Source organism: Anolis sagrei, chromosome 4, assembly GCF_037176765.1.
Source record: "Anolis sagrei isolate rAnoSag1 chromosome 4, rAnoSag1.mat, whole genome shotgun sequence".
In the NCBI taxonomy this organism is placed as follows: Eukaryota; Metazoa; Chordata; class Lepidosauria; order Squamata; family Dactyloidae; genus Anolis; species Anolis sagrei.
The window spans coordinates 37898326-37916400 of NC_090024.1; the positions used below are offsets into that span (position 1 = coordinate 37898326).

Sequence of the window (18075 nt, forward strand, 5' to 3'; positions counted from 1 at the left end):
TAGAGCCACTCCACTTTCTTAATGCAAAGCATACTCTCATTAAAGCATAATTGGACATCCAGCAAAACTACAGCTCTGTTGAAGGTTTACCCTCATGTTGCTTAGTACTGAACTAATACTTGAGTTCCTCGTGTATGTATCTCTCCCTTTAAGTCACTTGTCTACTTATGCTGACCCCACTGATTTTGTAGGGATTTCTTAAGGAAGGGATATTCAGAAGGCAATTTCCTTTCTCTGAAATATAGCCCATAGGAACTGGTATTAATTTGTGATCTCCCATCCAAAAACTACAAGGGTTGACCCTACTTCCAAGATCAGATGGGATCTCAGAGAATACTTATCTTCTTGATGAAAGTCTATCTGCTTTAAACAGAACTGTCCAAGGTGCTAAGTGAATCCTGAATTCTTTCCACGCTAGAACCTGGATTTTCCCCTTCTTCCTCTCGCTCTGCATTGTTGTCCTAATTAAAATCCTCTGAGGAATCCCATATTGTTGAAACAGATACAAACTGAAAGAAATAGACACTATACTTCTAAATAGTCTTCAAGTGCTTTATCAGTCTTTAAATGATTTTGTTTTAAGTGTTATTTGATATGAATTTAGTCTGTTTAAAACAAATTAAATCAATAAGAATAATTTACACAGTTTACCCAAAATTGATTGTATGCTGTCCTGAAATTTTTGCAAAAGGACAGGATTAAACACATTATTTTATTTTATAGAATTAATAAAAATAAATACTACAATCGGGAAATTGTAGATTCATCTAGATGTGGATACAGCTACTCTTGGTGCCACCTAGAGTATTGTAAGAAAAAGTATTGTAGTTTTAAAGGCATTCTACACAAATTTATGGGTGAAATATATTGTGGCAGAACACCTGGCTCAATGCTAACCACTGGAAAAGAAATCTACACCACACCTTCCATGTCAACATCATAGATAATACCCCTGAGTTTAATCACCAGTTTGGACAAGTACAACCTCTATGTGACTGAAAATTTGAAAACACTTTAAGCACATGAATGTATACTTTACTATTTGCTCTGAAATATTGATCTGGGAGAAGATGAGTATATTTTATGAAGTAGTGGTTATTTACACTGGGATACAATTCTAACTTGTAACTTGAAAAAAAATCCACAACATGACAGCTGTCTATTGCTAAATGCCTTATTCTATATTAGCTCATTGCTTAAATGAACAGAAGCACAACTAAAGGCTCTTGGGGAAGACTCTGAAATAGAAGCTCCATTCAAATTCCCCTGAAATGCTAACACCATTAATATTATCAGTTAAAACTACAATCTACCCTTTTCCTCCTGCGTAATATCCCAATCCATCCATAATTTAGTAAAAACACTGGTGTTTCATGAACTGGAATCGACATATAGATATTCCACCTAAGACATATCCTAGTCTTACTATCCTAGTCTTACTATACTAGTAAGACTAAAAATTTCACCCAGTCTACAGTCTCTCGTGTGCCTGTAAAGCTCAGAATATGCCATTTATATCAAAAAGCTCAAATTATCAGTAGGGCTAACATCTGTAGGGAAAGATGATTTCATTGGCATGGCACACAGCAAGTGAAAAATTACATCTCTTTTCTTTAGATACTGCAATATGATGAAATATGGGCAAGATACAACTACTGTTGATGCAACTGATGTACTCTGCCACCTGAGGCAAATGAAAAGATCACATTTGTTGCTTTGAGCCTTCAAGTTTATTCTGACTTATGGTGACTCAGGAAAACCTATCACAAGATTTACTTGGCAAGATTTGTTCAAAGGGAGTTTTCCCTTCCTTGTTGCTGAGCTTGGCAGAATGTGAATCTGATTTTGCAAAATGTGAATTTGATTTCAACTGAGGACACAAGAGCAACCTTTCTCGGTGTACCTGAAGACATAAGGGTAGTTAGAAGGTGTTACGACAGTATATGGCACATGCAGCATTGTCATCTAATGGAAGAAAATGGGATTGGTCCACCCTCCATTTCCAGAATCTGCCCTATTATATTTTTTCTAAACAGTATTTTGCTCATTAAGGTCACATAAGCTCTCTCAGTTAAAATATTTTAACTGTGAGAGTTGTTCAGCAATGGAACTCTCTGCCCTGGAGTGTGGTGGAGGCTCCATCTTTGGGGACTTTTAAACAGAGGCTGGATGGCCCTCTTTTGGGGGTGCTTTGAATGTGATTTTCCTGCTTCTTGGCAGGAGGTTGGACTGGATGGCCCACAAAGTCTCTTCCAACTCTATGATTCCATGGTTCTATAAATTAACTAAAACTTCAAAAGGCTTAAATAATTTTGATTCAGCCAAAACACGGAGCAAAATAAATTAGAGGCTTTCATTAGTAATAATGACACTTGTAATAGCCCTTTTACAAAATAATAAAAAGGGAGCATGATTATATTAATTAAATTGCAAACATGCCATGGAATTATTTCCCCCTATGTGGATTTAAAAATAAAACCCTAATCTGCTCTGTAGACAGTAAAAGCTCCCTTTATTAGATTGTCACAACCAAGGAATTCTTTTATTTTAAAATATTTTCAATTAGTTGAAGATGCCTGTCTTTGTGGCAGATTTTGTGAACATTATATATGAAGTGTTTTCCTAGAAGAGACAGGAACCACATGTTAATGATTAAAGATACTTACTGTAGGTGTGTTTGGTTAAGCGTAACTTTAGGTATAAAGTGGGAGAAGGATAGAGATTAATATTGTTGGATTGGGAAAAGCTGCACTACAGAATGGTTGCTGATGTCATGTGCCACTAGGTTTTCCAATTGACCTGCTCCATCTCTTTTCTTCTTTCAATGCCAACGACCCTAAACAAAATGCATGCCACTCACTCATCCTTCAAACATCATGGAGGTATAAGAACCTCTCTCCAAATAAAATATCTCCCCAAATATCTCTTTAAACACTTAAATAACATTTATTGAGACTATGTTTTGAAAACATTTATAAAAGCGATTACTTGTTATACCAAACATGCACAATATTATTTATATGTTATATAGTTTTTTTAAATATTAACTCCATTTGGCTTTCCGAACATGTATAAGTGTTTACCGCAAGCAACAGCTAAACATGAACGCCCTGCTTTAAGTCTTCAAAAACAAAATACTCTGATGATGATGATGATGATGATGATCATGATCATTAAGATAATGATAATTGTTATTTGTTACTTGCCTCTCCTCACAGCTTGGGACCAGGGCATAACATGGTTAAAACACATGGGAAAAATATAAGTAAAGGTTTCCCCTTGACATTAAGTCTGGTCAAGTCTGATTCTGGGGGGTGGTGCTCATCTCCACTTCTAACCCAAAGAGCCAGCATTGCCCATAGACATCTCCAAGGTCACGTAGCCAGCATGACCTTGTAAAATATAATACACTATTAAAATGTATATATTAAGCTATACAGAACAAAGATGTCAGATTAACCAATACTAATAAAATATAAGAGTAAAAGTTAATCAGCATATAATTAAGAAAAAGAGTTTATAAACTGAACAGAAACAAATGGGCTGGACAGAGCTAGGATGTCAAACACAGTGGCATCTCACTTACATACAAAGAGTAAATCCTCTTTGAATTAAAGGCCTTTTACAGGATCTTATGAGCTTCTAATGAATACATATGTGTTCTCCTTCACGGATGCTTCATCAAGTTCTTTCTTTAAGCATTTTAGCAAATGAATGTAAGTTGAGACACAGGAAAACTGTGTCTTCACAATGGATCTTCCCACAAAGAATATGTCTAAAATGATCTTCATGTATTTGCGTGCCATTCAAAACAGCAGTTTCATCTCCCCTTCCTTGTGATAAAGCATAACATACACTTGCATTGCCACATTATTAGCCAGTGGTGGACTAGCTGTGTTCATTCATCAAGAATAAGACTGAATATATATCTACCAGACCAAGAACAGTTTTCTAAAGTAGAGGCAAGTTATTTATTTATTTACTTATTTGCTTCTTTCTCACTCTGCAGGACTCAAGGTGACTTACAGACACTGGCAAAATTCAATGCTGCATATGAACATAACAATAAAAACATATCCCATCCAACTATAAAACAGTTAAAACACATGAGCACATAGAATAAAACAAATTAAAACATATAAATTACTTGATTACATTAATCCATAATCCTTGTTCATAATCCTTATCCAGACTATATTGAAATCCGTAATGTCTTATTCTCCAAATACCTGCTTACAGAACCAGGTCTTTATTTTTTTTCCCTGAAGACCAGAAAGGATTGAGTCTGCCTGATGTAGCTGGGGAGGGAGTTCCACACCCGAGGGGCCGTCACTGAGAAGCTCCTATCTCTCATCCCCACTAATTGTGCTTGCAAAGAGTGGGGAATCCAGCTCGGGGCCTTCCTAGCAGATCTTAAAGCTCTAGTTGGCTCATAAGGGGAGATGTGTTCGGATAGGTAAGTTGGACCAGAACCGTTTAGGTCTTTACAGGCCAAAGCCAGCACTTTGAATTCGGCCAGGTAGCAAACCGGCAGCCAGTGGAGCCACGCAACAGTTGTATGCTCACTGTACATTGCTCCAGTAAGGAATCTGGCTGCTGCCCATTGAAGCTTCCGGGCTGTCTCCAAAGGCAACCCCACATAGTGTGTTGCAGTAGTCTATGTGAGATGTAAAAGAGCATGGACTACTGTGGTCAAGTCTGTCTTCCCAAGCTACATGTGCAACTGGCCATAAGTTTTAATTGTACAAAAGCTCCCCTGGCTACCTCCGAAACCTGGGGTTCCAGGCTCAGTGATGAGTCCAGGAGAACTCCCAAGCTGTGAACCTGCATCTTTAGAGGGAGTGCAAGCCCATCCAATACAGAATGTAACGCTATACCCTGTTCGGCCTTACAACTGACCAGGAGTACCTCCGTCTTGTCTGGGTTTAGTTTCAATTTGTTCATCCTCATCCAGACAATCATTGACACTAAGCACCAGTCCAGGACTTGAATAGCCTCTTTAGCAGTAGGTGGAAAAGAGTGATAGACATCATCTTCTTATTGATGTCATTGAACTACCAAATTCTGGATGATGTCCCCCAGTGGCTTCAAGTAGATGTTAAAACATATGAGCACACAGAATAAAACAAATTAAAACATATAAAGTGCTTAATTACATTAATCCATAATCCATGGTGGGCAATATCGAGCCCTGCGGGACCTATGGGGTTCTTAATGGTTCCAGGGCCAAGCAGGTGTTCCCCAACAACTCCTTCTGAGAATGATCCTCCAAGAAGGACTGAAGCCACTGCAAAACAGTGCCTCCAAGCCCCATTCTGGCAAGGCATCTAAGAAGGATATCATGGGTAATGGTATTGAAGGCCACTGAGAGGTCGAAGAGAATCAACAAGGATACACTTCCCCTGTCAAACTCCTGATGTACATCATCCACCAAGGAGACAAAGGCTGTTTCAGTTCCATGTCCCGGCCTAAAAGCCAGACTGTGATGGGTCTAGAAAATCAGTTTCTTCCAAGAACACCTGAATTTGCAAGACCACCACATGTTCCAGGACTTTGTCCAAATAGGGGAGATTGGAAACTGGCCAAAAGTTGTTCAACTGAGTGGGGTTGAACTTTTTATTTTAATATACAGTTTTGTACATATTTCCCATATTGACTAAAACATATTCTGTCCACTTTTCCAAAGTAACATTTAGTTTTCCAAATTTATTTGCATATAATGCAAAGAAAAGAAAGAAAGAAAGAAAGAAAGGAAAAGAAAAGAGTCTAATAAAGATTCTGCCCAATGAAAAGAAAGGCATGTTTCCTTAGTATTCTTGCAAGCTAGTTTGGATAAATCTGTTTTAAAATCAATACACATTACTTTTCCACCTCTAATCTTACTTATATACAGGGCTGAGGCTGGTCTCACAATGACTATGCTTAGAACAAAACTCTTATTTTATTTATTTATTTATTTATTTATTTAGTACACTTGTATACCGCTAATATCTCAGCCTAAAACGGCGACTCATTGCGGTTTACAACATTTAAAAACAACAATATTCCAATTAAAAATATAAAACACATACATCTTACTGAATAGTTCTCATACCTAATCGTTTTTTTTTTTTTTTTTGGTAAAATCCTCTAACAGGGTAAAACATTTCACACTGAAGCAGAGATAGCGATATAAGAATGGAAATGACAATACCAACAAGTTACTTCAACAACAAATCAAATGTATGTATTGTTAGGAGGAATAAAAACAAAAATTCTACGTTTTACAAAAATAACTTTAGATTGAAAATATTTCACAGTATTTTAAGACTCATTAAAAAAAGCAGAAAGACCTAAGCCTGTATTTGACATCTACTTTAATACCTGGTACTAAAGAAAGAAAAGCAAGACAATGGAGACAGGAACAATATTTTTAATTTATATTTTACATACTTTTCATTTATTTTCCAGTTTATCTGTTAATGCTTTTTAAAAAACCATTATTATTCAGCTATTTTGATGTCTTCGTCAGCAGCTAAAATGCATATATAAAAACTCCCACTCCACCTCTGTTCTTAATTGCAGACTTCTTATATTTCCAACCAAATATGAATGTTTTAGTATCCTTGGCTCAGCCTTTCCACTGAAAACCCACTGTAGTATATTGAAAGCATCTGTTGCTCAGAAGATGATTTGCAGAGGAGACCTATTCTATTAGTACAGTGGTGCTTTTGCCAAGGCCAGTTCAGACTATGTCTAGCCAGATTTCTGAGGACACCTCCTTCATTACACGCCTCCTAATTATCTTGAAAGTGTGGGGTGATTCCAGAATGCAAGGATCAATACCTGGCACAGTTTCATGGTTAAGCAGGGAAGGCCCTCAATATATGGCAGATTCGACCAACTATTACACAATGCATAGCCACCTGCAAGCATTCATTCTACAGAAAACCAATGCAAAAATGACATCCTGTGAGTGCTTCAAAATCAGTGGTCCCCAACTTTTTTTTTAACCAGGGACGACTTCACTAGGGACCACTCTCCAACATTAGTACCAAAAAGGTTACGAATCCGTTCTTGATCAACTTTAGATTTGATTTGGTTATTTGGGGTACTGATTCAGAAAATTGCATTGAATAGACCATATCAGCTCTAGTTTCTGATATAGAACATATGCCATCCAGTAGTCGCCATCTGCTCACCCACAGAAAACCATCTTTAACCCTTATAGTAGGACTATAAAAGGGTTTTGCGAGACCAGTCACTCTCATTGTATCAATGTAGTAACAATGGGGCGCCAAACTATATTTTAGTTCTTGCGGACCACTGGTGGTCCATGGACTACAGGTTGGGAACCACTGTTCTAAACAGACAGTTTCTAGAGATAGTAATCTAAAGATAAGTTGCAGCTGCATAATCTTTCTGCCTCCTTCTCCCAATGAATAGAGATGGAAGATGTCATGGGGGGGGGGGGGGATAACATTGGAAAGTTACATAAGAAAGAACTTCAGCAGCATCCCCTCTGAGCCATCACCCCAAATTAAAATCTTCTCATTCTTGTACTGTTCATGATCTCTCGTGAAGACCTGTGAAATGTATCAATGGAAGAGCATCTCTCGCAATTTCTGATCTAATGAATTGATAGAGTGATTCATACATCTGAGACTGTTGTCATGTTCTCCAGATACAGAAAAAAACCCTTGCATGTTGCAGCCTTTTAGTAAAATTGTCTATTATTTGAAAAAAAGTCAGTCTCTTAGCATGAAATCATTTAATCACTTTTGCTCGATAGTTCAACAAAATTTTATAAAAAGGTGACTGAGATTTTCCTGCTAGAAAGATGTGGTTTGATTCTCTGCCCTATAGAATAAAAAATCTTAGCAAGAGACACCGAATCTCAAGATTCCATAGAATGGAACCATAACAATTGAAGTGGCATTAAAGTGCTATAATGGTGTAGTGTGGATACACCTCCATAACTCGCCTGGTTGCTAGTAGGCCACCTCCAAACTGAGGATAATAAAAACTATTTTTTAAAAATATGCTTGTTTTACAGGAATTTGGCAGTCTAAAATTTAAAAATGACCTAAAATTTGCTCCATCATATAGATTTCTTTCACTTACTTTGCTGATTTTATGTTTTGCTGTGTGACAGAATGAAATTAGTGTCCAGGGTAATGGAGAACAAACCTATCTTATGTAAACTGGTAGAAACTATAATTACAGACTACGTCTGACCGCAGTGATTTATCACAAGGCAATCTGAAATTATGTCTGCATGGATGCTTGTATTTCTCATAATGGTATAACATGTATGGATAGAATATATCTAAGTGATATGCACAGCTGTAACAGGTTAAGCAAATAAGCCATTATGGCCAAGCATAATGTCTGGAGTTGCTATGGTAGAGACCATAAATGTGTGGGCTTTTATCATTCAGGGCTAATCAATCTGTACGCCAGCATAGTATAGTGGTTGGGACTTTCAACTAGAATTCCAGAAGACCTTTATTTGAATCTCTGCTGAGACAGAAAATCTGAGTAAATCACACTCCCTCAGCTTAAGATAAAAGCAACTGCAAACCTCTTCTAATAAATCTTACTGTGATAAATCTACTTTGGAGCCACCATGAATTGGAAACAATACCAAAAGGCACACAACAACAATGAAAACAATAACAAAAGCAAAAAGCAACCTGTGAGCTTTCAGCTTTTTCTGGACTGGACTCTTATCAGCAATAATCACTATAGCTAACAGTGATGAATCACAGGAATTGCTATCCAATAACATCTTAAAGACCACACAGTGCCCATCCCTGGTCTCTCTATATAAAGAAGACAATTCTTTTCATTCTCCATTGAAATTAAAGAGGCAACTACCACCAGCAAGAGTTGAACCATAGAACAAGCAATGGGAGGGTAGGACAAATGTTCGGGGCTTGTTGTTTGAGTTGATACTTGCGCACCGGAAAAAAAAAGGCTTGATCAAAAGGGTAGTGTACATATATATGCTTATGTTTTGTGTGTGTGTGTGTGTGTGTGTGTGTGTAAGTTAATTTTATGGGGGACTACAAATCACAGAGACTGGGAGTAGACATTTAAAATGTTATTTTCCTCAACTCTGTGAAAAAACGAACACAAAATAGCTTTAGGCAAGAGATGTAGGATGAAGACAAGGAAATAGACAAAGTAGACAATAATACAACCAACCAAGAGAAGAGAAAATGATCCCATGCTCTATTGACTTCTTTCATTATGAAGGATATATCCATGTTAATGTTTTAAGTCCACAGAATGGGAAATAAAAGCTAGAAGATGCATCTGACATGTTTATGGTTAATGAAAGTTAATGACATTGTAAGAGGGTAGAATACTTTTCATTTCCAATAAATTTAAGAAAACATCTGGCCAGCATTATTTTTTTTTACACTGCAGGCAATGCAAACAAGTGACTGATAAATGAACTAGAACTGCTCTATGATAGGACCGACACATTTAGCAAACAAATAATTGAAAATAGAATTTACATACAGCTGAGTATAATTTGAGAATAATGTTCAATTTAAGTGCTTCATGCATATACATAAAATCCCAGCATAAAGTATGCAAAAATGAAAGTCTAGAAATAAAATCCCAAACTGTTGACAAAAAAGTTGTGAAGAGAACTAAGTAGCCAGTGAGAAGTACTTTTCTAAAGAAAAGGTTCTTACCCAACAGACAGGAAAGGCTCCTTTGATTCAAGTCTGCAATATAAATAACATTGACATTGTTTATGCATTTAAAAACACTGCACAATGTGCACATTTGATTGCAGCCTATCTCATTGGAAATTATGTACACACTTAGGTGGCTTGGAAAGTGAATGGAGCAGCATATACAATAATCTTCCACTTCCAACAAAGTGTAAGAACCTTTTGGATATAGTCTATGACAGGCTATAGTACCTTAAATATGAAAATATTTCTTATTTTTGTTACAACAAGGTAATATGGCAACTAATTACTCCTCACCCTGAAAAAACGCTCAATTAGATGCCAGTGTAGGCCACAGAGAGAATTGACCATTTTTTCCACAGTCATATACTCTTTCTTGTCGAGATTGAGATAATTTGTGTATACTTTTAAAATATTTCTAATGTTGCTAGGACAACCAGGAAACACAAGGCCTGTCCAAACTGTTGCCAAAAAGCAAGATCTCTCCCAAGCAGAAAACCTTGTTTATTATTGAACTGATTTAATATTTATTTATTTACTACATTTATATACCACTTTTCTCCCCCTAAGGCAGTGGTTCTCAACCTTCCTGATGCCATGAGCTCTTAATACAGTTCCTCATGTTGTGGTAACCCCCAACCATAAAATTATATCAGCTGCTACTTCATAACTGTAATTTTGCTACTGTTGTGAATTGTAATGTAAATATCTGATATGCAGATATGCAGTATTTCATTCACTAGACCAAATTTGGCACAAATATCCAATACACCTAAATTTGAATACTGGTGGGATTGGGCGGGGGGATTGATTTTATCATTTGGAAATTGTAGTTGCTGGGATTATAGTTCACCTATCAAAGAGCATTCTGAACTAAACCAATGATGGAATTGAACCAAACTTGGCACACAGAACTCCCATGACTAACAGAAAATGCTGGAAGGGTTTAGTGGGCATTGACCTTGAGTTTTGGAGTTGTAGTTCACCTACATTCAGAGAGCACTGTGGACTCGAACAATGATGGATCTGGACCAAACTTGGCACGAATATTCAATATGACCAAATGTGAACACTGGTGGAGTTTGGGGAAAATAAACCTTGACATTTGGGAATTGTAGTTGTTGGGATTTATAGTTCACCTACAATCAAAGAGCATTCTGAACTCCACCAATGAGAGAATTGGGCCAAACTTCTCACATAGAACCCCCATGAGCAACTAAAAAGACTGTGTTTTCTGATGGTCTTTGGTAGCCCCTCTAACACCCCCTTGCAATCTCCCCTTGCCAGGGGTCCCAACCCCCAGGTTGAGAAACACTGCCCTAAGGGAACTTAAAGTGGTTTCCCACATTATAAAGGCAAAATTCAATGCCGTACATACATGTACCCAAAAGATTGAGATTTGTAAGTAGATATTAGACTTCTGACAGGACAAACTCAGGCTCAACTTTCCGCAGTCATGAAACTCAGTGAGTCAGACTTTAAAAAAAAATGAAACAGGCTAAAACCCCATTGGAGGGTTGCTATAAAATGGGAGGGGAGGTCTATATTTGATTGTACCAAAGGAAATGGAGGAAACAAATAAAAGACAAAATTAATATTTCTATCCATAATGGAGTCTAAGAGAAGCAAGCTGAGAGTTTTAAAGTTTTATAACCAAGAGAAGAGGTAAGACATCAATATTCTGATACAAGATATAATTGGATATCTGCTTCTCCAAGGGGGAAAAAGTTTTGTGTGTGTGATGGCCTGTGGATAAAGCATTGCAATTAAAAACCTGTTTGAAATCCATTCTCAAGAACTGAGATTCAATTTGCTGAAAATACGACTGCCCTGAATTTGACCCTCTCTCACTGTATTTGACTAAATGGTTTTAGGTGATTTGTGGTGATAACAGTAAATTACTTTAAAGTGTTTCAGGCAATAGAGGAAAGCAATTATCTATTGCCCTTCCAATGGATTTCTATTTAAATGAGTAACTCGATGTAATAAAGCTAAAATAAAGGTGTTAAAATTGCAACACTGCCTAGGCAGGAATATTTTTGTATACATGTACGTATGTTATTGGACTACAAATCAGCCACCAAAATTGTTCAGGCTGATTCCTCATGAAGAATGGTATTGCATTTTAATCCACATAGACTACTGTGGCTAGGAAAAGTGTGTATACTGTAATATACTTCTAATTGACTATTAGGTCAATTATTTCACAAATTAACATTATTGAAAAACTGCAACTTCACAGATAAAGAACAAACTAGCACTGCTTGTTTCCAAATTTTTAGCAATGCAGAAACTTAACAATTTGGGGCATCTCAAGATAGGGAGTACACCAACATTACCAAGGGAATGCAGACACAGCAAATAAAACAGCTCCAAGTGTGACTGGCTTTCTGTGTCTTACTTTCTGCAATGCTATAGGGATTGAAGGAATATTTCATGGGGCTTTTTTCCCTAAGTCACAAGTGACTTGTCGCTTCTGTTGTGAGAGAATTGGCCATCTGCAAGAACATTGCCCAGGGGACATCTGGATGTTTAAATTTTTTTTTGCATCCTTGTTGTAGGCTTCTCTCATATCCCTGCATGGAGAGCTGGAGCTGACAGAGGGAGCTCAACCCACTCTCTCAGGATTTGAACTGCTGACCTGTCAGGCAGCAATCCTGCTGGCACAAGGGTTTAACCCATTGAGCCAATGGGGACTCCCAAAATTCCTATGAGCACAATGTCCTTATTTCTTTCACCCTGTACCAATTTAATCTCATAATTTGCCCTTCTTTTGGCCATCTAGCTTTTCAAATATATGTATGAGTATTTTAGAAAGAAAGCATAGTTGTGACCAACGTTTCACCCTGGCGTGCCTTATTTTATTTTGTGATCTGAACTTTTGCACTTGAAGAATATAACATTTGGCAGCTGTTTGGGAGAAAACAACAGATTTGCTTACTTGATGCCTTTTACTGAATCAGATCAATACGGATAAAGCACTGAGCACTGAGATCAACAGTGATGGTGTGGGGAAATATATGCCCAACTGTCATCTTTAAGTACTGCTCTTCTAACAGTATCAATAATGATCTGATGCCAGATGACCTTTTTATACCCTGCATCAAAGGAATTGTGCCAAAGTCATTACACATCGACAAACTGTAATGAGCCCATCAGATCCAGCTTAGCAAAATGGTGTTGACAGTATTAATGCAAACAGCTAGTTAGTACCATTTGTAATCAGAAACAAAAGAAGGCTGCTTCTCTTAGAAATCTGCAAGATAGAGTTTTTTTTCATTCTTATCCTTTAAAACCTTGCTAATCTTTGCAAGGAACTAACAATGTGGTGTTACTCTGCTGATAAAATGCACCTCATATTTATGATGTAGGAGGCAATGTGATACCATGGCTTAAGTGCTGTACTAGAACTTCAGGAAACTAGGGTTTCAAATTTTCATTCAGCCATTGAAATTCACTGGATGACCTTGGGCAAGTCACAATTTCTGAGCTCCAGAGGAAGGAAATAGCAAACCTCTTCCAAATTTTGCCAGGAAATTCCTTTCCTGTCCTCAGCATGAGGGTGGGGAAGCGCTTTGCTCCTTTCGAGTGAAGAGAGAGGCAAAGAAGTCCTGTCTGAGACTTGTTATGGGCAGGGTCAGCCAGAGCGTGCTCCCCACCCACTTCACTCTCTTGGTGATGCTGACCGACCCACCCGCCTCCTCTACAGTGTACTTCATAAGTACACTGTACGTCACCACTGCAGCCGGGTAGGAATTTCTCCCCCCTTAGGTTCTGGGAGTGTTTTTCACTTACCCTACACTATTAATCCATGGCAAATTGGGAAAGGAGGTCCTAAATAGGCTTCAAATGTGTAATAGGTACAGGCATCTATCAGTGTGCACCATAGGAGGAGATCGAAGCTGAATCCTCCACCCGTTTACCTTATGGGTCCCCTTGGGAGCAACATGTAGGTTGCATCCAGGGGCTGTGGTGTCTTGCCTTTGTCTTGCCACTGCCTCACGTTAGGACATAGCAAGTTCATGTACAAGTTCAAGTTTATGTTTAAATCCTTAAATTTGGTTGGTAGATCACACAGAAATTGATTGGCAGCATATAATAAAAGTTGCATATAATTAACCCATGATGTTGTCTCATGATTTCACTGGTGGAAGAGCAAAGCCTAAGATAGGATTGCCATAAATTGATTTAGAAGACCACAAACAAACAACAATTTATGATTCTCTTTTTCCTGGAATACCCTCATATTTGAAGGATAGAGAAAGGGTTAGACCAATATCGTATTCAGAAGAGTGTACAAATTAACAGTAACTTAGTCATAGTAATAATGGCTAATGGGTGGAATGTTTAATTATTATTTATTTACTATTATTATTTCGTGTACTTCTACCCCACCCTTCTCAACCCTCGAGGGGGGACTCAGGGCGGCTTACAAACAGGCACAATTTGATGCCTACACAATAATACAAAAACGTATAAAAACAGCAATTAAACAGTTATAACAATTAAAACAATTAAAACAATCAATATATATATATCACAATAAATAAACCAATTTCATGCTCAGCGTTCGCCAACTCAGATTTGCAACTCAGAGTCCATACTTCATTCCACATTGTCTATTCCTATCTGTCATCGTAGTCCTTTATTTATCTGCCAGATTGTCCAAACGCCTGGCCCCAAATCCATGTTTTTAATTTCCTTCTAAAGGAAAGGAGGGATGTTGCTGATCTAATTTCCCCGGGGAGTGAATTCCATAAGTGAGGTAATTGTGCAAATAGGAAGAGGAGGATTAGTGAGCTGCATCGTTCCTTGGAATAAATCCACGACCAAATTGATCAAGGGCCTCATTTAACAGACCACACTGGAAACCAGACTGACATGGATCTAGATCAGGGGTCTTCAAACTTTTTAAACAGAGGGCCTGGTCACAGTCCCTCAAACAGTTGGAGGGTCGGATTATAATTTGAAAAAAAAAATGAATGAATTCTTATGCACACTGCACATATCTTATTTGTAGTGCAAAAATACTTTAAAACAATACAATAATTAAAATGAAGAACAATTTTAACAAATATAAACTTATTAGTATTTCAGTGAGAAATGTGGGCCTGTTTTGGCTGATGTGATAGGATTGTTGTGTGCTTTCAAGTCGTTTCAGACTTAGGTTGACCCTGAGCGAGGGCCAGGTAAATGACCTTGGAGGGCCACATCCGGCCCTTGGGCCTTAATTTGAGGACCCCTGATCTAGATAGTTGACCTCATCCATGGACATCTGGGGTTGCACTGCAATTTCTTGTTTGAGTACCTTCGTACTTTTCCAAGCTAAAAAAGGGTGGCACTAAAAATCAGTTTATTAATCAGTCCCATTCATATGAAAGTATGTGGAACACCTGATTTAAGGCTATTTATTCCTTTATAACACTAATAACTATAGCCTCTTACAGGGATGAGAAACCCTTGGGTAATCCAACATCTCTTGCCTTACTGAAAAGAGAGATATTTCTAAATTACCAACTCTTTCCTTAGTGAAGAGAGACTATTAGCAAGAGTTTAAAATTAGAAAAGCTACACTGAGGACAAGTGTACCAAGAACAAGAACAAATGGTTCTGAGACTAGGATGATGCAGTGGGAGTCTTATACCCAGTTTTACAAATTCTATTTGTTTGTTTTTTCTGTTGTTAATTGTCATCAAGTCACTGCGGATGCATGGTATTTCTAGGAAGGAGATACCTTACAGTCACCTTGCTTATCAACAGCAGCTCAAGTCTTGCAAACTCAAGGTGGCGACTTTCTTAATTGTATCTTAATTGTATCCACCTGTGATACAATCTTCTTCTTTTCCTACCGTTTTCTACTTTTTTGTAATGAGTCTTGCCTTCTCAAGACTCATGGTATGTCCAAAGTATAATAGTCTCAGTTTAGTCATCTTGATTTTTAGTGAGAGGCTTTTTTTTTTGCTTTCACAATAAATCAAAACATATTGATTCTAGGTAAGATCATGTTCCAGACATGTTCATTCCAGAATGAATGGAAGTCAGGATGAAGATCCTCAACTGAGGTCAGCTGCAGCACCTAATGAACTGGGTGATAGATCTGGAACTATTTGTTTCCTTGACATGGCTGGAAAAGAGGTTTCTTGTCAGAAAGATACTCAAGTAAGTGAATTGCATTCATTCACCTGTCATAGGGAATGTGTCCCCAAATTCACAGAGGCTGTTCCTGAGTATAGTAATGTGCAGATCAGCCTACCTGTATAGAGCTGAAAGTGGCCGCTTGTTTCCTGGCTTAGGTCTGTATGGTTTTGGTTCTCCTGCCATGTTGATGTCTGAAAACAAACATATTGCATACCTTGAATTAGTGTTCTGAGACAGAAAAAAACAACAGAGAGCACAAAGAACACTCTGCAAAATGAAATCAATTTTGAGGGAGGAACATATACATAAAAATTTGAATCTGCTTTTCACTGCCTGTAAATGAGTCTATAAAAACCACACGGCCAATATTCTGCCTCCCTGGCTCTTTTATATATTTTTTTCTGCCAAACTCATCCTTTCAACAAGTCTTAACTTCTTTCCTTCTCATTAACAGGGCCATTAGGCAGTAGTTTTAAAGCAGATAGTACCATTTTATTTCTCTGACAAAAGTGCAAAGGCCATTCTCATAATCTCTTCTCTGATCCTTTTAATGAGATGACAAGCATGGAATCTAGGCAGTTAAACATTCAGGAATCAGGCTTACACCAAGGCAAACATTCAGGAATCTTACACAAAGTCAAATGACTGGATCATCTAGTTTAGTACTGACTGGTAGAAGCTCTCCATGGTTTGCAACAAGCATCTTTTTCAGCCTCATATGAAAAAGCTGGTATGTAAACTTGAAACCGTTTCTGTGAAAACCTTATGTCCTGACAATGAGCCAGGGCTCCTTCTTTTCATAAGGAGATTTCAATTTTTCTTTGTTGAAATTTATACAGGAATGCCTCTCTAAATTGAGGACTTTCCTCTCCCATTGCCTTTTCAAAATCTTTTCTGAGAGACTAACATCAACCACTATCAACAGGGTAAACAAAACATGGAACTAAATTGAGCCATAGTTCTGCAATGTGAATCTTGCATTCACTTTTTCTTCTTCCTCCACCTATCTTAAATTTCCACTTTTGTCTTTAGTTGATCGTTTTCCTTGCTTCATTTTCTACTCTTTCCCTTGCACTCTGAATAGACTGTGAATGTTCTTGAGGCTGAATTGCAAAAGAAATCATATAACACTTCAAATGGATTAGAACCATTTTACAATGGGTGAATCGATGCTTTAATATACACACTGTTCAAATCATAAACCACTTAAGCCAAAGTACTTGGGTTTAAGCCAATTTAGTTCCATTAACTTTATGGTACTAAAAGGCAACTAATCATCTTAACTGCATTGTACATTCCTATCACACAGACTCGTGTATGCGGAAAGGATTAACTAAATACTCATGGTGGCCTCCATTAAAGTGGTGGTAATAACCACTTTACTAATAGCAAAATGCAGCAATACAAAAAAACCAGTCATAACCACCTCTTCTTCTGGGAAAGGATAGCTAATTGACAACCATTTTAAAGGAGGTGATGCCTGTACCCAGCATTATGTGTGGCACTGGAATCTCCCTCTCTTATTGCAAAGAAAGCCAAAACTAAGAAAGGAAATGCAGCAAAACTGACACAGAGACAGCTGTGAAGCATCTTCTCATGGCTGCTTCCCTGTGTGGGTCCTGCATCTTAACTAGATGCCAGATGTGTGCTCAGCATGCCACCTCTGTCTGCATAGCTAATGATGACCAAATGCAATCTGTGGAGCCCCATTTAATGATTTTTTAAAAAACCCACAAAATATTACATTAATATCCTACTGATCTTCGTAAGGCTCCATAGATAGTTCTCCTCCATCTCATTTCATTTTCAAAACCTCTATAGGACAAGACAGAAATAGGTTGTACCAAAGTTATCCAATAACCGTTGTCACTAGAGAGAGATGAACCTGAGCTTACCACTGGCAAGTGGCTATTTCACTTTATATGGAAAGAAGTTTCCTCAACCATGGTTCAAAGTCTTAACTACTGTACCACAGTGGCTCCTTTGTACAGTTCCCACCTCAAGTGGCTCACAAGAATACAAACTCAGAAGGTGGCAAATCTAATGTAGCTTCCCATGCTGAAGGAATGAAATAAACATTTCAATACACTACTCTTGCACTGAGATTCTTTCCTGCCTTGCAAATTGGAGAAGAAAGTCCAGGGCTCCATCTATGCTGTAGAATTAATACAGTTTGATATCACTTTAGCTGCCATGGTTCAATGCCATGGAGTCATAGAAACTGTAGTGAGTGAGGGAGATGTAC

At 37.8% G+C, this 18075-nt stretch overlaps 1 protein-coding gene across 7 annotated transcripts in view; it reads right to left on the reverse strand.

Annotated features, from left to right (window-relative positions):
- RALYL (RALY RNA binding protein like) overlaps positions 1–18075 on the reverse strand; it is a 310011-nt gene that overhangs the window by 39418 nt on the left and 252518 nt on the right. For all 7 annotated transcript variants that reach the window (XM_060775546.2, XM_060775547.2, XM_060775545.2 and 4 more), the window contains 2 exons: positions 15946–16021; positions 9690–9722 (listed from right to left, as the gene is read on the reverse strand). In XM_060775546.2, coding sequence (XP_060631529.2) covers positions 9690–9722; positions 15946–16021 — 109 coding nt within the window. The remainder of the gene's footprint in view (positions 1–9689; positions 9723–15945; positions 16022–18075) is intronic.